A 22,824-nucleotide genomic window follows, 5' to 3' on the forward strand; every position below is an offset into this window, starting at 1 on the left:
CAAATGTTTACAGTGTAACAAACAGGAACCTTGAGCACACGTGTATACTGACTGTGAAGGAACCAATCAGAGTCCACCTTCACTTTCATTCAGGAGACCCTGATGTTGTTGGATCTGTCAGGTGGAGCAGTGACTCCCTTAAAACATTAACAACCACCTCTGAACAACATGTGCAGCTGGTGAATCACAGTCTGTCTAATCTACAAACAGAGTAAAAGCATCCGAGAAGCCAGTGAATCCATTAGAATCTGACGCTTTCTGGCCTAATTATGAAAAAGAGTAAAAATGTACGTAAGCTTTACTGCGTCCAATACGTCTGTGGAAGAAATTAGTTGTTCTCCCAGTCACCTGACACAGAGGGAACCAGCAGCTCCAGTGATTTTAGCACATATGAGCAGTTTGTTCAACCACTGAGTGAATGTGTGTGAGAAAGATGCTAAAAATCTTGTCTTGTGTATTACCTATAGGGCGATTTATCTGTGTACTTGTGTCAGTTTTTTGAAGCTGTTGGTTCAACTGTTGCTGTAACTAAACCTCTAAAGTTTACATGTTTTCTTTGTTCAGTCACTGAACAAACAGCCGTCCTGATCTGCATGTAGTTGGGGATAGTAGTCACAGATTTGTGATGTGGCTGACAGAAACTCATATGTGTGGCTAAGTGGAAACAAAAGTGTATTAAATCACATCTGAATTTTATCGAGACACTTGAAATGACACCCGGAAACGGAGCCTATGATCGAATAATCTAACACAGACCATCTGTCTTATCTGTGTCTGACCCCCGGTCTGTCTCCGCTGTGTCACACACAGAGCTGGAGGTGTCCTTTCATCACTCTCTCAGACCAGATCCAGATATACGAGTCTCAGTACGCAGGTCTGCCACAGATCTCCTCTCAGCCTCTAACATGTTTGGTGGCTTCAAGCTCTGCTGCATCTGCAGAGACGCCGTCACCCCCCCTCCCCCCCACCCTCCCTCGTGCTCTTCCTTGTGCCTCGTCCTGCAACTTCCTCGCCTCACTGTCGTTTGCTGGCGACGGCGAGGGAAGGAAAAAGCGGTATCCGTTGGAAAAAGGAAGGAAAAAAAGCGGCTTCCCCTCTGCTGCTTTTTATGACAGGCTTGACAAAATAACCAGCCCTCTCATTACGCTATATGCAAACAATGATAAAGGGGACGGCGCGGAGATGTCATGTTAGACAATCCAGGAGGGGACCTCTGACACACTGCCACGAGTGTATAATAAAGTGCCGCACCAGGCGACAAATGACACCGCACTTAATTTGCTGCGCAATGTTCATGTAATTAGGTGAATTTGGCACAGGCAGGGGGGAGCGACAGCTAGATCAAGGTTTTGATGAATTAGGGGTCCACTGTCAAGATCAAATCACATTAATCAAGGTGGCCGAGTCCGCGGACAGGCGCCCCCCCCTCCTCCTTTCCACTCCCCCGCCCTCCACTTTCCCAGCCGGCGTGATGAATAGCCCTGCTTCCGCCAGGCGCGAAGTATGCATCACTATCAAATCTGTGAATTTAAATGTAAGAGTACTATTTGGAGAATTCTATTGACTTTTTTTTTGTCCCGGCGCCAGTTTTTCTTTTGTGATAAAGTAACTTTAAACTCCCGACAGGAAGCTCGTTGTTCTGTTTCAAAGTGTGTCACAAACTCCGCTGCATAATATAAAAGCCTCACAGTTCTGATGCTGCTGCAAACCATTTATAAACCATTTATAAACCATTTATAAACCATTTATAAATGTGTTAAGAAAGAACAATTCACACTCCTGTTGTTGGGATATTAATTCATAAAGTTGCAATAATAGTATAATCATAAAGTTAAGTTACTTATGTCCATGTTTTCTACGGTTTTACCTTCATATTTCTGATGTGAAATCACTGTAATACATTCTCACCTGCATAACCTCACAACAAACAAACAGCTTTCACCAAAATAAAACAAGATATCTGAGAAAACAGTCTCACCACACGGTCCATTTAGTAGCTTCTCTCATCAGCACATGAAGTCAGTTGATGGTATTGGAGTTGTCATTGAGTTATGGATTTTTTTAGATCCTGTTTTTTCAGAGTAATTTAAGGGCTTCTCATCCACGTCGGCTTAAAAGTTGAGGTTCAAAGTTACTTCTTGACCTTGAAAACAACTCAGTCTGCTGATTAGTCCGGGTGAAAATTATGTTCACTTTTTTCATAAAAGCATGAAACTTGGCACACTTGTACAGTTTGGGGCCCTGAACATTTTCAGAAACGGAGCCATCGCAAAAACGCCTCGTGGTGGCCATGGCGACCAATTTACTTTCCGCCATAACCTAATTATGTATATTGCATCATATCTCCTGAACCAAACATGATAACACAGAAAAAGTGATGTCTACCCCCATGTTTTAATGGCCAAGGATTACAATGATACCATATACAACATCATAAACTGTTCAGGTTAATAGTTAATGGTGCATTCATTAATGCTACAGTATAGGAATACCTAGGCTAAACTTTATATCATGTCTGTTGCATGTTGTGTAAACTTTTAAAAGCTTGAACGTCCAATATATGACGATTTGAACATCAATATAGCAGTAAATAAGTATTTGCTATGTAAATATATGGTGGAGTGATGGCGTCCTGAGCAGAGAATGAAGTCACACTCTCTCTGTATGTGTTGTTATCTGAGCTTCTATGTTCTTTGTTCAGATGAACATCATGTGATTCGCTCAAAAGCTCCAGAAAAGCTAACAAAAAACCTTGCAAGGAACAAGATATATTATAAAGTCTCTGCAAGCTTATTTTTTATTGTGTCCTGAAATAAACTGCAACCAAAAACACATTCAACTATCAACAACACTGATGTATGTAGATGTTGAAGACTTCTGGCTTAAATGCTGGTATTATATTTCAATAAAAGTAAGAAAACAGAGAGTTTCGGTGCTCTGATGCTTCCTAATGGAAATAACAAATCTGCAAAGTTGAATTTTGCGCAGTGTTGTGTACAACACACTCAGTTTCCCTTCCAAACTGAATTTCCCTCAGGAAAATAAATGAAGCCCACAGCAGCCTGGAAGTCGGACTCAACCACCAGCGCTGCAGCAGCAGCAGCAGCAGCAGCACATGCAGCCTGTACTGTGACCTCTATACTCTGGGAGTTTAATTATCGCACTAGCTCGGGGGCAACACGGCCTGCACCACACAGATTAGCTCCACAACAAGCCATTAATGAATATAAAGAGGTGCTGGATGCTGATGGAGGGGGGAGGCAGGGAGGGGAGGGGGGGCTGGATGTATTATGTCATCAGTGATGGATCCGGTACTGCCGATCGCTGCTAATGGAGCGAGCTGCAGATTGATACGAGCCAACTGGCAGAGATTTATTTATTTTTTACCTTTAGTACCGTAGTTAGAATCACATCTCAGCTACTTGTAGTCGACTTTATTTCCATTTTCTGCTACTTTATACTTCTATTCCTCCATGTTACAGAAGGAAATGTGGTACTTTTTACTCCACTACATTTATCATTTAGGATTCCTGCAACTTTTCTGGCCTGTACAATGAAATACAGTCTGTTTGCAACTTGTCATCCCAGGTTGTTTATTATGTAAGACTAAATTATCAACCAGCACAAAGCTGGCAACTGCCTCAGAGCCAAATAAAGCTTCAGTTGGGTTTCTGGTAATTTGATTAATTGCAATTTAATTACACAATTTAAATACACTATTCATCTTGTGGTCCTGTCTTACTGTTTAAAATCTTATGATATAAACTATGATAACATGTAGACTACAGTATAACCTGCTGTGTGTCCTGTACTGGACTTAAAAGGAACTTAGAGGCGACAGACTACATACACAACGCACACAGGATGGTGATTGTTGGGGGTAAATGGGGGCTAAAAGCAAATTGTTGCCCAGAACACCAAAACATATTAATCCGGCCATGTTTGCATCATTTCAGTCGACCAAAGAAGTGTTTTCATTTCCCTCAAAACTTCTCAGATTGTTTCATCTGAATAATTAGGAGCCAGAGAAAACCAAACTATCCAACATTTCTAAACAACAAAAAAAGCAACTTTAAGAAATATTTTCCACTTAAAAGGAAAAGAAAAAAACACAAATAAAAACTTAATTCTACCCAGCCAGTGAAAACAGTTTGATAATAAATCCTCTGTGGCTCTGGAGGAACTTTGTCACGTCTGAGAAAAATACATCACATGAACTGATGTACTAACAAGTATTGTCTGAATTGTCGTCCAAAAACAAAATCAAAGTTTAGTTTATTTTGACTCAATCCCACAAACACAGTCCAGCTGCCAGAAATACTCACTAGAGCACCAAACGTGGATTCATCCGCCGCTGAAAATAGTCCCGAACAAATGAACTATTTTCTCCTGGTTGTTTGGTTTAAAACGACTGTACAGTTAACCAGCTGTTTGAGGGAATTAGAGGCTTTTAAAACATTAAACTATTTATATTTTACACCGTGGTACTTTTATCTTAAAGTAAAAAAAAGTCTAAATCTGTGTCTCAAATCGCATACTTCTGTTAGTACACCTTCATATAGTGCACTGTATATTACTGGCGTAGTGCGCGAATTTCTACAGAATAGTGTCATCTCAAATCAAACACAGCCGTTGTGCACTTAAAGGAAATGACAATTGCAAATTAGCATTAGCTAGTGTTAGCATCAAGCGGCAACCTCCAGGGCTGTAAGATGAAGCCAATGCGGAAGTGCAGTTCCTTGAACGGCCACTTGAGGCTCCAAAAGCAAGTCAATCCCCATAGACCCCCATGTTAAAATGTCCAACTTTACAGCAGAAATAAACATGTTTACAGCCTGGTACAAACAACGGTTTTGGTCTCTGTAGCTAATTTCCTCTTTCATGACAACTGTACTGGGGGGAATTTTTTTATAACTCACCCGTTTAAATTTTATTAAGCTGTAAAGTTATGCATAATGAAGGACATGGCTGCTCTGAGTGACAGGTCCGCCAGCCGCTAGGTGGCTTGTTTCAGCCGTTCGGCCCGCCTCTTTGCCTGTTTTTGATTGGCTGGGAGTTAGGCAGCGTCACGCACTGCCAAGATGGCGACGGCCGGAGTGGCTCACTTTGAGCTTCAAAACCGCTCTTCAGAAACCAACGGGTGACGTCACGGTAACTATGTCCATGTTTTTATACAGGCTATGGTTAGCATTGGCTTTATCGTTCGCGCTACCAAATCATTACAGACTGCTAAACTAACCCAAAAAAACAAACTGATGGCTTATATCTGATGACAGTATAGTGCTGCTTAGTGCTAAAAAACACATATATAACTTACACTTGTATAATGTGGTGATGTTCACCGTAGTTACAACGTACTCGGCCGCCATTTCCTGCTTGAAAAGTGGTCCCTCCCCTTCCGCTACGTAGCCAAGATGGCGACCATTGAGGGCGAGAAGCGTCCATAGTTCCACACTCAACTTTTTGACTGTTTTGAGTGCATTTCTCATACATCTCAGTGTGAACGCACTTATGCACTCAAAATGTTAAGTGTTAGTACAGAAGTGAAGCGATTTGAGACGTAGCATCAACTCTTTCTTTTTAAACGACGCTCGACTTCTTACAGTATTCACGGCTCACAGATCTCTCGCTAGAAGCTCCAGCTGATTGGATGCCTTGCTCAGAGGCACCTCCTCCACTATTGAGGAAGATTTTTTATCACTTTTCTCACAGAGATTTTTTTCCAGCAAACCAACTTCAGACAGCGAGCATCAGAGTGTTTCATCCCCCGACGCTTCCAGCCAACACAACATTACCCACATAAGCAAACTGTATCGGAAACAAGGGGCTGCAGAGGGAAAAAAAAATGTCTGAACTAGCATTGATTATTCACTTTGGAAGTCAGCATGTTGTCATCTGCTTTTGATATTGAACTTGGCAAATGCTCAGCTCTCATCAGCACCAGCTCACATGCACTCTCCAGCTCTCTGTGCTGTTACAGTAGTAACAACATCAAGAAGATCTGACGCTTAAAGTTGGTTCAACCTGCGTCTCGTTCTTCCAACTTATGATGTGAAAATATTTACTGTAAAAGAAAAAAAATTTAAAAAAAGAAGGCCACTTACCCGTGCATGGCGTGGAGCGCGTGGGGCTCGTAGTGGTATCGCCCCTCGTGATGGCGCATGTCAATCGGTATCGGCGTGTGGAAGGTGGGGAAGATGTGGTGGGGGGCTGCGAGGAAACAGAAAAAAAGCAAAGAAGAAGACAGAGTTAGATGAGGAAGGGAGGGAGGGAGAGGAGAGGAGAGGAGGGAGAGGAGACTTCAAAAAAAGAGCTTGCCTTTCAAAAAAAAAAAAAAAAAAAAAAGAAATTTCAAAGGCAAAAGGGCTACAATAAAGCAACATGAATTTCAGAGCAAGCTGAGCACTTTTGTGTAAAATATTGGCACTATCACACAAGAGAAGTGGAATAAATAAATAATCAAAGTCGTCCTAAGAAATCCTACATCTTGAACATAAAAGATATCCAACCGGGCTTTTGACAAAGACCTGCAGCTAGACGCTCTTTGAACTAGACGGGATGATGGACTGTGTGGAGGGAAGCTGCAGCCCCGACTCAAACCAGGACTGACAGCGCTGGGAAAAAGCTTTCTTCTGCTTCGCCCTCTTCCCGTCCAAACAGCCCTGAGTCTCCTCCGGAGCTGCTGAAGAGCACGAAACACAGCTGAAAACCCCCTGAACTGAATCCACGCATGACGGGCATGAATCCCATTATATGATTCTTGTCTGTTTTGTCCTCATGGTTGTTTTCAGGAGTTAATTATTCCCTAAAAATGAATTTCTGGTCTTGTTTTGTGTTTCTATGGTTGCGAAAATCATGGACACCTGCAGTCAAGTGCTCCAGTGTTTTAGCATTGTTCTCTCATATGGTTGAGAGAGACAGATTTTTAAAAAATGACGGTCAAAATCAAAGCAACAGAGGCCACAATATCCTGACTTTTAGTCCCTAATGTGGGTCAAACTCCAACAACACTGGATCCTACATTTCCCATAATGCAACTCTAGCCTTTAGTGTCTTTGCATTTAACCCTTCCTACCTGGAAAACATCTTTCAAACTCGCACACCTGCTTGTAACACATAAATCTGTAGTCACGTCCAAGCTGATATAACCCTGATGACATCACTATGACATCACCAGGGTTATTTTCCTCCTTCAGAGCGCCAGAAAACATTATGCAACCGTTTTTTTTCAGATGACTGATCTTCATTTGTGCAATTTCAGTGTAGATGAATCTATTTTTTTGTTTTTTGTTTCATTATTTAGTCAGAAAATCGACTCAAATGTCTTCAGATGTTTTATATATTCAGTTTTCAGCTCTACGTTACAGCACCGGTTGATTTAAAAACATTAATTCAGCTTCATAACTGTTGACAACCTTAAAACAAACCTGACTTCAGGAGCAGAAACTCTGATTTTAAGGACTGTTGGATTATTTTAAGCTTATTAAATGATGTATTTTCTGTTATAATGTGACTGAGGAGCCTATTAGAGTCTAAATAGATGTTAAGAGTATCTGAAAGAAATAAAAACATTCAGGTCCGAACTGTCTTTTCTTTTTCTTGCTCTAACAAATTAGAGTGAGTTTCCTGCTGGATGGAGTTTACAGATCGACTCCATGACAGTTGTAAGCAGTTTGGAGTATCTCATGTATCACATTTAATCAGTTATATAATCAAAAACAGGTTTTTTTTATTTGTCCACAACACATAATCTTTTTTTTTGTGCGCTCGAAGGCAAAAATATGTCAAACAACCGTGGAGATGAAGCCCAGGTTCTGCGATTAAAGGTGCGCGTTTTCGTTTCTGCTTCCAATTTAACGCGTCTACGTAAGCCGCCTGTCTTTACGAGCTTTGTGTGTTTCATCGTGCATCCTTTTAATTGCCCTTTTTATTTCTCATTAAAACCCTGTTTTCCTTTTTTTTGCGGATTCTTCTCGGACCTGGGAAGTTTTTCCCCCCAAAACATCAGAACTAATTAAGTGTTGCCACAGAAAACCACAGAAGATGTCGTGTCTTTATTTTACCACCATATAAACGGAGCCTTTTGGGGTCTTTAACTGACTTTATGGAGTTATGTTTCTTGTTAACATTTTTCTCAGGTTTTTTATTTTTTTTATTTTAGAAAAACTCCATGAGGGCATTGCCTAACTCTCTCTCTCTCTCTCTCTACATTTCTCTCATCATCTCCTCCCTCGCTCGCCCTCTGTACAGTTTTCAGATCCGGTTAATTGCAACCTGGTGTGTCTCATCTCCGAGCTGCCGGATCGGAGAAGATGAGAAGAAGCGAAAGACGGAAAAAGGAGGGGAGAGGTGAGCCAGCTGATCTCTGGATTGCATTAAAATTCTTCTCGTGTCACACACACACACACACACACACACACACGCTCTAGCGGGAATCTCGCAGGGGTGACCTGGGATTTCGGAGCGGAGAGAGGGGTCAGGGCCACGGATCATTATCTGCTCTCGGGCCGAGCGTCGGGAGGGGATATGGGGGCCTCCCGGGGCTCCCTGGGGTCCCGAGACCTGAGTGAGTCAGCATTCCAGGTCCATTCCTCTCACTCTGCACCCTGACAGCCTGACGGACAGGCCCCGGTCCCCCAACGCCCGCAGAAATAGCCCTCTTTACTTCACTCTCAGTCTGCACCGTGCCGCAGAGGCCCCGACGGGACGAGGCGACCGGCTTCCTTCAGGCGACCGCGCCGATGTTCTGTGTTGTCGCACCGCCGTCTGAGATGTGTTTAGTTTTTAGGAAGAAGGAATCATTGTGAGGCTCTGAAGAGGAGGGAGGGTTTCCTGTCAGCGAATACCAAAACGATGCGGCGACGGTTACAGCACAGAAACATCTTGATGTGAAGTCTGGAGGAACTTAAAGGAAGCATTTCACTTTAGTTTTTAAATCTTAATCTTTGTCACTCAGTGCTCTAAATCAGTAAGAAATACAACAAGGTAGATTTATTATTATTATTATTATTATTATGGTTATTTTATACCTGACCTGTTTGGTTCAGTTTATGAAGCGTAGTGTGAAAGCTGTGGACTATGATCCGGTTTGTTTGTGGTGTGAAAGCAAAGCAGTAGATATATATAGACAAGATAGACCAGGACTAAAACCATCTTCTAGCTGTTAAATGTTAGTGAGGCTGCTAGATTATATCAAAAATCATAATCACAATTATTTAACACAATTACACAGAACAGAAACTCTTCCATTTCATTAAATGCATCAATCCACACTGACTCCTGCGTTTTTTTACGCTCTGAGTGTTTCTGTCGCGTTTAGACAGTTGTTTGAATCACACATATATCCCTGCTCTACATGTGTTTTGAACTTAACAGTTAAACTGTATCTATATCAATTGATCAGCTCCCCGTCTGTCTGTCCCCTCGCTCGCTACGATGTGATATAAAATCAATGAATCAATAAACACAAACACTGTCGATCTCTCCACATGGAGACGACATGAAAGCTGTTATGATGCAGTAGATTTCTGCTGTCAGTCAGGTGGTGAAGGAAGGTTAACCAGCAGAGACGCTGAACGTCTGGATTTATAACACAAGACAAAACGAGAGCATGTTTTAATAATCGTTGGAAGCCAAAATCGTCTGAAAATAAAATCTGATTAAGCCCTCGTTGTTCAGGAAACAATCTACATTTAAGTAATACGCAGGGTCAGTTCAGGAATTTTGCCTTTTTCTCTAAGAATGTGAAACAAAACTTAACGGATTTTATCAGTTTCTCATTATAAAGTGAGTGAAACCAGTGAGAAGTGGTGTCAATAATAACTATCCCCCATAATATCACAGTACATCCTCTTACAGTCTGGACTGATCAGCTGCTTCCAGGTGACACAAGCTGATCTTCTTCTGGGTTCATGAAGTGCTGATGATGCAATGATGACATCACAGAAACTGTCCAATGAATGAGTTGCTTGTCAGTCCGTCTGACTTCATGTTTATGTCTTAGTTTCTTAGTAATAAATTAATGTGAATATGAAAAAAAACCTGAACTAAAAGACAACAATGGGTCGTTTTTTCATCAAACTACAGGTGTGAAAGATAGATAGATCTATAAAACTTATGTTAGTTAAACCGAAGACATGTTCTAGATGAATATTTTGTTGCATGAACTGTCCAAAAGGAATTTTAAAGTTGTATATACTTCTATATCTACTGAAGTGTCCAAGAAGCTCATTAAAGTTCCTGTGTGTTCGGGTCGTGAGTGTCTCGTGTTAAAGTCGTAACCGCCTCCTCCTCCTCTTCCTCGGTGTTTGTCATGGAAACGGCCTCGGGACTGTGTGTGTTTAATTGATCTGAAACACTGTAATAAAGACTCAACACCTGACGTTCAAAGCAGCTGTCAGGAGGAACAAGGAAGTCAGAGCGACGCTGAGATACATGACAGCTGCTAGTATGACTGTCTGTAGTTGTGTCCGTCTCTGTTATCTCAAACATCTCTGTTATCTCTGTTAATCTCTGTTATCTCTATTATCTCTATTAATATCTATTATCTCTATTATCTCTCTTATCTCTATTATCTCTATCTCTCTATGTACTGTATCTGTCTCTATTCATCTCTATGTGCATCACTATCTCTGTACCCATCTCTATATATCTATCTCTGTCTGTATTTGTCTCTTTCTCCATCACTATTTCTGTTCTGTACTTCTGTTCATTTTATCTCTATATCCTTTAATCTCTGTCTCATGTGTATCTCCATCAGTCTATCTGTAACACTACGTCTACATGTATCTTTATTATTATTTCTATCTGCCTCCATCTTCATCTTCATCTCTACGTCTGTCTGTTTACATTTGTATCACTATTTCTATTTATTCTATTCACATTTATATCTCTTTCTATCTCTATATCCTTTATTATCTATCTTTATCTTCATCAATGTCTTTATTTCCATCTGTATCTCCATTTATCACTTTCTTTCTCTACCTTTATCTATATCTCTATACCTAACTCTATTTACAGTATGTTTATCTCTATCTCTATGTTATTTATTTCTATATCTGACTCTATTCATCTCTATCTCTGTATCTTTATCACTAGTTCTATATGTATCAATATCTCTATCGGTACATCTCTATTTCTATTCTCTTCTCTCTCTATATCTGTTTATCTCTATCTGAATCTCTATATCTTCATCATCTTTGTCTACATCTATCTCTACATACTGTTTTTTCTCCATCTGTATCTGTATTGTTTCTATCAGTCTCTATTTCTATCTAACTATGCATCTCTATTTGTTCTTCTCTCTATATCTTTATCACAAGTTCTGTTTGTATCACTGTCTCTATTTATGTATCTGTATCACTACTCTGATCAATCTATTTCTATGTTTCTATCTCTATTCATCTCTGTATCATTATCTCTGTTTCTATAACTTCCTTTCTGCTCTGTGAGCAGGCTGACTGCCCTCTCTGTCCCAGACATTCTCCATTGTAATTTGGCCCAGTCTGGTATAATTACCCTCTGTCTGACTCCATACACTGTGTAGGCTGAGTAGAGCCAGTATATATAGATATATATGTGTGTGTGTGTGTGTGTGTGTGTGAGAGAGAGAGAGAGAGCTAAAGGGCCCCATTCAAAGAGCAGCTCGAGTTAATGCACCATTCATAACAGTTGGAGGTGAATTATAAGAGGGGGTCATGAGGAGGAGGAGGAGGAGGAGGAGGAGGAGGAGGAGGAGGGAGACAAATAGCAGCTAAATCTGGGTCACCGAAACATGACGGTCAGAGTCGCCGTGTAGAGACGAAGACGTCTTCACATCCCACGTGACGTAAAAGTCACAGAACTACACTGAAAGAATACTACAAGTACAAGTATGCAAAGTGAAAGTACTCAAAGTAAACTGTAATTTCTCCTGTTGTTTTACTTTTTTTAGAGACACATGAATAAACATTCAAATGTAAATGTACATCTGTAGTGTTTGGATAGATGTTCCAGTCACCCTGAAACTGTATATAAAATAAAACATTAAAGCAATACAGAAATAGGATTTGAACAAATATGCATTTGCAATAGGCAAACGACAGAAAAAAGGGAAGGAAAGGAGCAAATAATGATGAACAGGAGAAAAAGAAAGAGAAGAAAGGAAAGAGGAAAGGACAAAAACCTGAAGGAAGAGAGTAAAAAGGCAAAGGAAATAAAAAAGGAAGGAATGAAACAAAGAATGATAGAAAGGAGGAAAAGGAAGGAAAGATGAAAAGTGCAAATTAAAGAAGGGATGGATTTAGAAGAAAGGAAGGTAGAAAAGGAAAAGAGAAGGAAGAAAAGAGGGATGGATGTCAGTGAACGCAACATTTCCTCTAAAGTCAGGTCTGATGTTGAGACCAAAAAACCTCACAAAAAAAGATGCAAATGTAAAATGTGTTGAAGAAGTGTGAAGCTGAACACCTTCCTGTGTCGCAGGATGAAGGGATGTTAAAACTGATAAAAGCTGATAAACATCTGGACTCATATTTCTCAGCTAGAACGACTCTTCCAGTTTGGACACGTCGGACCTGGAGGAAGTAATTCAGCCAGTCACCGTCAGCCTGTCAGGTATCCAGCCAGTCATCCAGGCTTAGGTTTCCCTCTGCGGGGCCCGGGGCCGCCCGGGGCCCGGCGTCCTGGCCTGGCCAGGGGGGGATTGACCAGGCAGGCTTATTCCATCACCGAGACAGCTCCATTGTTCTGCCGCCACAGGAAGAACAAAAGGCGAGCGCTCGTGAGAGTTCAAGAGGCACATTTACCTGATTCACTGGGCCCCCCCCTTCCCCCCCTCCCTCCACCCCCCCTCCTCCTCCTCCTCCTGGGCGTACGCAGCGTCAGGCAGCGCTGCCGTGGCCCCCGCTCAGGCTCCGGCCATCTATTAGTCTTTGCTTGTTTTAGCGTCTGGTGGAGCGCCGCGGCTAGCCAACAACACTTCTTCATCGTCAGTCCTCCCTTCTGTACGCACACGGCAGAAACACTCTGCTCTTGTGTTGCTACACCACGTTATCCCAAAGTTTATCTCACCACCTTTATTTTTTAAAAAAACTTGGAAGAGTTCTGCAGGAATTCATTCATCAATTTTATCAGAGAGCTTTTGAGATTCTTGACCTTTTAAAACGACTTCCTGCCGAGTAGCTACTAAACGGACCGTGGGGTGAGACCGTTCCCTCTAAAGTCCCGTTCCAAAGTCTCATTCTTGACCTTGGAAACAGAAATAAATGACCTTTCCTCGGGGACGGTTGTCGGTTTCAGGAAGTTTTATAAAGTGGTTGGACTCAGACTCGAGGGAGAGGAAGGAGGTTTCAGACGCTGTTTGACAATTTGACAAGAACTTAGTTTGAATCACACTGACGCCTTCACAGCTTTTTGGCTAATAAATTGTTTTAGTTGGACTTGGTTTGTAGAACTTTATGTCAAAACTCAATATGACATCCAGTGTCTAAAGAGCTAAAAATAAAACCACTGACTCATGGAAACAAAAGCGTACAAGTTCTCCTCAATTTTACTGATATTTTGCAGGTTTACAATAACTGTCAGGTGTGCTTATTGGTTGGAAACTGAACCTTAACTTCAGTATTTAGTTCAGAAAGCTTCCTGACACTTCTCTCCATAGCTGACTGTATAAAAAACCTACAAGATGTTATAGGAAACCTGTTGTGCAGGTTACATTTCTTGTGCAGCTGTGTTAGGAAGCAAAAAATGAATAAAAATACAGTAAAAATCTTGCAGACTTTGCATCGCAGGTTCTCATAAACTCATAAAATACTCAGATTAGGCTCAGAGGTGAAAAATGTGTTTGCATTTTTCCTTCAACAAGAGATGCTAATAACTGTTATCTGTTTAGTTTAGCTTTTGAAGACTTCTACATTATTTTTAACAGCTTTTCTTCTCTTGGAGACACTTTGACCCTGAATGTGAGAACCAGCTGATGGTCACTGCGTCCTTATCAGAGACTGTAGCAGCAGACTGAAGCCGGCCTCAGATTACTGTGTGTTCTCCTGATATTGAAAGTATTCAGTGACACCAGTAATCACGCTTAAAAAAAGATGCCAGACCTCTGCTGTGAAATCTTTTCAGTCTTACTCACAATACAGCGGGGGGAATTTTGAAGATCCAGGCAGGAAATTTGCTGCAGAAAAACTTGGCACGAGTCCCGAATACACAACTGCTGCATGCGAGGCCTCGTACGGCACTCACGCCGCTGTTTGATCCCCGTCTCTTCACAATGATAAACGTTCCTCTCCGTCTGTTTTTTACCGAAAGCCGACTGAAATCTAAATTACATCACTTCCTGTACTGCAAGCAGAGGACTTTTCCCAGGAAATAGTGACTAGTCAGTGCAAAAAAAAAGAGTCAGAGCAAATAAAGAGGGTTTATGAAGTGGATACAGTCTGAATCTATACTGTGTCTCATCAATCAAACATGGTCAGAAACTATTTTAGTCATATATTCTGACAAAAATGCCAAAAATTCACCGGTTCTAGCAACATTTATAGCTGAGAATAGTGAAAGTTTTCTGGTTTCTTCTGTTTTATATCACAATAAACTAAATATATTTGAGTTTTGATCTGTTTGTCAGACAAAACAAGACGTTTGAAGACATCAGAGTCTTTATTTAATGGATCAAATGATTAATTGATGACATTTAATAGGTTTGCACTAACTGGTCGAACCTTCTGTCACTCTACAACAATGTGCATAAACATTATTTAATCCCAGAGTGTTTAATTCTAGTAGTAATTAGTTAATTCTAGGTCAGATCCAAAGGTCAAGCTGAACAGCAGTAGTTCCACTTGACTAAAAGTTGCAGCCATAAAAATAATCTGTCTTGTATTTAAAGGCTTCCTCCACCCAAATTCCAAACATATTCCCTCCAGTAAACTGGTTTCAGACGTTTTTAGCTTGTTTTTCCTTTAAACAAAGCGACGTCTGAGGGTTTAATATGGTTTAATACGTCTATAAGTCCAGTTAAAAGTTATTTCTCCTGTTTTAACACCTTTTGGAGACATGAGGACAATGTCATGTTGAAACAGGAAACAGACAAAAATAAAATGTTAGAGACGGACTAGTTTATGGACAGCTGCGTCCACATACTTTTGGCTACAGAGTCTTTATATGTGATACAGTATAGACCTCCGTCCAGGTCCAGGTCGAACCGCTGTGTGGCTGTGGCGAGGTCGCCCCCGGTTGGAAAAACCACCACGAGGGAGAGTTACTTATCAGCCTCGGACAGCTGGGCTCAGGCCACGTCGCTAATAACCTCCATGCATCACCGCCGGGCTGAAGGTGAGCGCACGGCGGCGGCTGGCGTTAACGAGACGAGGCAGAGGCAGGCGGCGGCGATGATGATGATGACGACGGGCCTCCGCTGCTCCTCCGTGCGACCGACGGCGTGTTGTTAGCATGCTGTTCGTGTAATTTAGGTACTTAAAAGACTTGCGAGGGTTCAAAGACTGATTGCACCGTCGAGTAATCACCCACCTCCAATGCACGCCTGATTTATCACCCCCTCGCTTAATAGCACTGCTTAACACACAGGTTTGTCCAGATTAAGTAATTACCTTAAAGCAAAAGTTTATTATCTCCTCCGACGGAGCCGTGATAAAGGCTCGCTGTCGAGACGAGCCAAAGAAAGGGTTTGTAGCCGGCGATAATTAAAATACAATGAATTCAATAGTCGCTTCTGGGGCTGTCAGCGTGCTCCCCAGCTAACATCCATATTACCCCGCTGGCACCCTTGGTAGGGGGGCGCCTGGGATTACGCCTCACCCCTGGACTCATCCAGCAGCTGGATGGAAAATTACTCCAATGGGCCGTCTGTAAATTAAACAAAGACCTAGTTCTTCTCCAAAATGAGGAAGGAGGGTGAGGAGAGAGAGGGGGGGGGGGTGGAGGGGGGGGGAGCTAAGAATAACACCTGAGCACAGGCGAGTCGGTTTTTACACATCAGCTCTGCGAGGTTGTTGTTGTGATGTCTTAATGAGGCGGAGGCCTCTGCAGATACAGATGTTTGAGGAAGGAGAGGATGCACCTCCTCTTCTTCTTCTTCTTCTCCATCGTCGTGGTGATGAATACGTCGCAGGTGGGAGCGGAAGATGTCGCCCCTGATCGTCACCGAGGAGACCCCGGACCTCCAGCTGAACCAAAATAGATGGAGGTCCGTCCTGTCGCGTCAGCACTCGGCAGCCTCCCTGTCGATAAACGGTCGGCCGCTCGCCTGACACAATCTGCTGAAGCAGGACTGCCTCTATTTTTTGACCCTGCCCCCCCCCTCTCGCCCCCCCCCCCCCCCCCCCCCCCCAGCTCCGCTGTCCTAACCAGCTTCATTTTACTGTTGGCTGTGTTTGTTTGACATTTTGCTGTTGTGCATGATGGAGCGCAGGCCCCCTGGCTGACTTCCTCAGCCCTCTAAAGAGGGGCCGGAGCTCTTCAGCATGTTCAGAGAGAGGGGGGGGGGGGCACGGCTGCAAAATCTGAAGAATTTTTCTTGTTTCGAATCTCTAAACACAGGTGGGGGAATCTGAGCAGATGAGAAATGAGCGCTCTATTCGCTGAAAAACAATTACGGAGGCGGAGCAGCCGTAGCAGTGTGAAGAGATGTTTTCTGAGGGGCTGAGGAATGTTAATTAACCAAACACATGCTTTAAAATAAAACTACAGTAAAGTCTACTCTATATGGCTTCAGGATGTGCAGTCCTTCAAAAAATCCTTCAAATTAAAAGCCTCATCTCCACAAATGTTGATAAAAACCTTAATTTGGTACAAAATCTGCAGAATTTCAAAGTAAATTTTGAAAGCATATCAGTTTTAAATCTTAATCCCCTGATTTAATTTTTTGGGGCCTAAAAACTGTTAAATCTTAGTAGTATAATTTGTGTGCGAGTGTAGACAGTAAACTCCTCCTGAGGTCGTTACATCCCCCAAAATTCCCAGAAACAGAAACCTCGGTGTGTTTTGCTGAAGTGCAGCGGAGCGTTGTGTGCTCAGCAAAACCTCCATCTACAAATCTACAAACCGGTGCTGCAGAGGGAGGGAAGATCATGTGGTTCCTCTGACGCTGCTGCTGCTGCTGCTGCTGCTGCTGCCTCCCAGTAAAACCCTCTTCACACACACTTCAAAATGACCTTTCCTCAACAATACTCCTCCTCTTTTCTCTGTTAAAGAGAAGCATGTGGGAGACGGCTTGAGAGGCGAACCTAAAGGGAATTGACTTCCTAATCCTGATTAACACTTTCCCACCGCTGAGGGCCTTTCCATGGTGCCACACGCACGTATAGCGTAGTGATGTGGTGCCATATTTAGTTATTTAGTAAAGAAAAAATAGACTTTTTCATCTTCTTTTTATTCCAAGAACCTGAAATAAACTGCAGGAAACAACCCCAGAAATAATAGTTTAATGGGAGGGAGACATCTGATCACATTCAGCTTTTTTCTTTTTGTTCTTGAACACCAGAAACAAAAAAAGAGGGGGAATTACGACACACAGCGCCCATCACTTTGAGCTAAAATTACAAGCGCTGGACTGGATTTGTTTTGACGTCCCTCTCACCACCGAAATCTCTGCCCCCGGCGCGATGACACGTTACGAAAACCCGTCCCATAAACAAAGCTAAACTCCTCAGGAGTTCATTTGAGTTTAGTTTATGAGCCCCCGGTTGGCTTGTAATCGAGCGGTAGTGAACCGAAGCGGATCCTAAACAAAACACTTTGCCACTATGGTTCAAACAGACGATGGAGGGACTGTAGGTGTGATTACAGCCTGCGAGAAGACAACGCCGGCTCTGCTTCAGATGGATCCGTCTGCATCCAGGATCTGAAAACTCTTCTTATTGTCTCTGTTCTGTCCGTCCGTCCACCTTAAAGCTTTCCAGACACAACAACCCCGACCTGTATGATGCGTTCAGTGCAGGCATCAAAAGACAAGAAACTCTTTCTGTGATAATCAATGAAATGTTGTAGTCGTCAACCTGTATTTAAACGACTGTTGTATCGCTGCAACAAGACGATTAACTGATTGGTTGACAATTAATCTAAAACTATTTTTATAATCTATTAATCGTTGCAGTTACTTTTCAAGGTTTCAGCTCTTTAAATGAGAAGTTTTACTGTTTTTCTCTGTCATATAAGACAGTAATAAGTGTATCGTTGGGATTTGGATTGTTGGTGAGAAAAAACAAGGAATTTGAAGACATCAGCTTGGATTTTGGTGTATTATTATTATTATTAAAGGCATTTTTTTGAGACATTGTAACATTTTATAGACTCAACAATTAATCAATGAATCAAGAGAATAATCGGTAGGTTAATTGATAAAGAAAATATAATAATAAGTGTTAGTTGCAGCCTTATTTTGTATCATAAAGATTCTTTGTTTAAGGTAGAATCTGTTTTTGAAGGCAGCGTAAATACAATAAGAGTCTGTGTAATATCTATGACTTTTCCAAACAACCCTGTCATCAGCAAATATGTTTTATTATAAATATAACGCCGGCTGAATTATGTTTTCTCTCAACAAAATGAGAAAATGTTGTTAATTAACATATTTGGCAAATTGCAAAAAAGTTGATAGTGAACAGAGTTGTTCCAAACTATCTAAAATAAAGTAAAAATAATGAATCAGAAGCAAAAAAATTGAGATTTTTGTCCACATTTTCTCCAGAACGGAGTAGTTTTTTGTGCCTGAATCTAATCAAATCTTCATCATCTATGTGTCAGAAAACGGAGTTGAAACAGAAAATCTCTGCTGATAACGACGTCAGATCAGAAAATACTTATCTGGATCGTTTCAGATCTTAACAAACATTATTTAGTTTGGAGGACTTGTTATCGTCTCTACGATGACTCTGCACGGGGGGGCTGCAGAGGAGTGAGAGACGGTGAGAGGAAGAGGAGGGATAGTTTAGATCTCTCACAGCTGGAGATTCCCCTCTCCTTGACTTTCAGCTCATGCACCCCTAAAAAAAAAAAAATTTGTCCCGAAACAAATGTTTAATCAAGTGCTGCTTTGTTCCTCATAAAAGTACTCCTTCTCTCTCATTTTTCCATGTTGCAGCAGCTGTCTTCACTCAGACACAAATAGCTGCATGACAGCAGGATTTGGCATGGTGTGTACCAACAGACACACAAAAGCTGCTTCTGAAGAATGTGTTGACTACTTAAAATGACTTTTTTAGGTCTTTTTTGTTTAGTTTTATTCTCGTCTTTAACGCAGTGCAGCTTGATTGAGTCGATGCGGTCCAGAACACCACATGCGTGTCCGATTGACCGACGAGGCGTCGCTGACGAACGGTTTAAACGAAGCGAAGAAGCTCCTGATTGATTCCCACAACTCCCAGTTTAATGTCTGTTCATTTAAAAAGACAAGATTGATTGAATTGTTTTTTGAATTTTTAATTAAGTGCTTTTCTCTCTTAAGTGATTTGAAACAGATTCTCACAAACACTAAATACTTGCTGATGTTTATCTGCTCAAAGGACGTCTAAACCTTGACGACAGACACGACTTTTAATGCATAAATGTAGCTTTAAGGTCATAATTTTAATATTATAATACAATCAGTATTTAATAATCACCATACAGTTGGTTGGTTGCATCATAATTGAGTCTAATGTGCATATAAACCTACTTTCTGATAAAAATAGAGACATTAGATTAGCTCTGATCCAGCGCTGACATACTGAGTATTTAAGTCACTTTTCAGTCATGCAGCAGCTATAAAACTCTTCACGGGAATAATATGAACTCACCATATGGTTGGCAAACTTCTTGGCGTCTTTTAAGGTGCAAAAGAAATGACATCAGGCCGGAGTGAAGTAGTCTGACCGAGAAACCGTTTCTTCTATTAAAATTTATACAAACTATGTAAAATCAAGTGGAGCAAGAATTCTTTCACTGACTGCGGCGTTCGGCTCGGTTCTGCCAAACAGATTAGAGATTATTCACTAGTGTTTTTGTAATTTAGCTTCCAGCCAGCGGCGGCAGCGCTGAGCAAACTGGAACTGAGACGTAAAAGAAATCCTGCACCGTCTTTGATTTGAAATGGATTTGAAAGGCTTTTCCACCTTAAACGCTGCTGAGAATTTGCGGTGAGTTTGTATTCAGAAATGTAATGATGTGCTGATTAATTAAAATGTTGAGGAGAGCTACACAGCTCCAGAGTCCAGAAACCTGTGTCCTCTCTGTGTGCAGATAGAGACTCAGGCTGCCTGTCAGAACTGTAGTCCAACAACACACAGACAACAATACACTTAGCTCCTTAGCAGAGTGCAGTATTGATCTGCTGGAGGAGGGTTTGTTGAGGCCTCTCCATCCCCCCCCCATCCCTCCTCCTCCTCCTTCCCTGCATCTCATCCCCAGCGGGCCACCTCTGACCCGCACAATTCAGCCTCTGAAGAGGGACGGCGGGGGCCACAAAGCCCGGCAAACAGCGCAGTGTGTAATGATAAAGTGCTTAGCCGAGGAGAGAAGAAAAAGAAGAGGCCGCCTCACACACTGGGAGCACGGAGCACAATTAAACGCTGACTCGCACCCAGCATCGGGCCAACTGGTTGTGAGCTAAACTACCAGTATGAAGCTTCAACATGGCAAAAACAGTTTACTACATCAAATGAACCAGCTTCATTCCAAGTCAATGATATCTGAATGATCAATAAAACTGTCAAACAGATGAGGAGGCAAAAAAATGTGCAGTTCAGTTGTTTATGAAACTATAAGCTGTGTTCTCAGCTCTCAGCTGGCAACAAAAACAAACAAACCAAAAAACATGTGTTCCGCATAATAACAAAAAGCTGTATGCTCATCTATGAGTGTGTGTGTGTGTGTGTCTGTGTGTGTGTGTGTGTGTGTGTGTGTGTGTGTGTGTGTGTGTGTGTGTGTGTGTGTTCAATTTAGACTTGGACACATTTGCAGGACAAACTGTAAGTTAACTCAATAACTTAATAACTCAAACCACAGAAGCAAAAGAATAAAGACCTGCTGTGAACAGTGACGACATGGCAAAAAGACATTTGATATGTGTGTGTGTGTGTGTGTGTGTGTGTGTGTGTGTGTGTGTGTGTGGTTTCCTCCTCACTAGAGGATGAGGAGGTCAGACTGGACCCTCCTGTGTTGCTCTGTATTTGCATTTGTCAGTCGTGGATCCTCATGTTTTCCCGCCTCTTCCCTCCTATATGCTCTGTGTTTATTTATTTATTTATTTAAGTTTGTGTGATTTTATTCATTTTCTGCCAACAGACAGTGAAAAAGTTGCAGCTAGCTAGTAGTTAGCTGTTGACAAGTTGCTAGCCGGTGTTTGCAGACTGCAGTGCATTGTGATAATAATAATAATAATAACTTTATTTATATAGCACCTTTTAAAAACAAAGTTTACAAAGTGCTTTGACAGACAAAGCAAAGACATGAGACAGAAGACAATAACAGATCTGACCTTAAAAAGATGGCAGCCAAAGGCAAAGAAAGACAATAAAGAGATGATAAAAAGTTTAAAAGAAAGATGATCTAAAGACAACATCACATAAAAGCAAGTCTGTACAAATGATTATCTTGGTTATGTTAGCTTATCCACGAATCACCTGACTATGTGTTGTTAAATTAGCGTCACAGTAAGCACCTGAACACATAATCTGTCTCTGTTGTTTCACTTAAACTCGTGTATTTCCACGGCGACTCCCTCGGGATCAATTCCTCTCCGTCCTCACCCTCTGCCATCTTTCCATCAGTAAACTAAAGCTCACATATCAACTGTATTCACCTGCAGCAGACAAGACGTAGACGTCAACCCGAGGACTGGTACGTGATGTCACTGTCATACAGAAACCTTTAATTTCAAACCGCAGAAGGAAGAAATGCTTGATGGGAAAATGTAGCTCGTGTGGACGCTACTACTTGCACTACTTGATCAATAAAAGAGCTGCAGTAAGCTACCGAAGAGCTATTTGATTCAGAAAACACTACTGAGAAATGTAGTTAAACAACGCTGCTCGCATCTCATCTCGTCTCAGCAGGTCAGAACAGGACCAAAGAATTTGCAGAGGAAGAGAAAGCAGGAAAACGAGCCGCTGTTTCAGGAACTTATTTTTCTCAGACTGTGCAGGGATCAAGCACACGATTTTAGACGAAAAATAGTCCCTCTTGAAATAGAACAAAACATTAAATGTGAAGCTCTTTTAATGCTGACCAAAACAAATCTCAGTCTATAAAGCATCATTACAATGATTCATCTTAAAAGTCCTGTCTAATGAGTTTCCAGTGACTCATGTATCGACTTGTTAAGAAAAAGATGCTATAAATGAGAGCAGCACTAATTTGCATATTTCCTGACCTTATTTCAGTCCTTGCTTGGCCTGGTTTGGTGGCTAATTATCTCATGCAAACACCACCAACGGCTAGAAGACAAAGCACATCAGGACAACAATTAGTCTAAAAGAGCTATTAGCTTCCTGACGAAATTAGAGGCTCTGTGGAAAACTGCATAACTGCGTCAGAACAACAAATACTGGACAGGTTTTCACTGTAAATCACAGAGATGGGATGTCATGAAGTGTGTATTACTTACATCAAAGACTGAAATCAGTAATATTCCTTATTTCCATGGTTTAATCATTGCATTGCATCCTTGTTTTTAACACTTTGCAATGTGAGAATAAAGTACAGGAGACAAGTGGTGAGATGAATTTAATGTAAAAAGGAAAAAATGAGACATTTTCCTGTTTATGACTTTGATTACTCATTGTCATGACTCAACATGTTGTAATAACGAGGAAAACTACTTCATAATTACAAGAAAACTATGTCATCATTCAG

The 22,824-nt window shown here is 41.5% G+C and overlaps 1 protein-coding gene across 1 annotated transcript in view; it reads right to left on the bottom strand.

The window, feature by feature from the left end:
- LOC137177115 (zinc finger protein GLI2-like) overlaps window positions 1-22,824 on the bottom strand; it is a 102,451-nt gene that overhangs the window by 42,082 nt on the left and 37,545 nt on the right. The window contains exon 3 of the mRNA XM_067583239.1: window positions 6,105-6,210. Coding sequence (XP_067439340.1) covers window positions 6,105-6,210 — 106 coding nt within the window. The remainder of the gene's footprint in view (window positions 1-6,104; window positions 6,211-22,824) is intronic.

This window comes from Thunnus thynnus, chromosome 24 (assembly GCF_963924715.1).
Source record: "Thunnus thynnus chromosome 24, fThuThy2.1, whole genome shotgun sequence".
Classification (NCBI taxonomy): domain Eukaryota; kingdom Metazoa; phylum Chordata; class Actinopteri; order Scombriformes; family Scombridae; genus Thunnus; species Thunnus thynnus.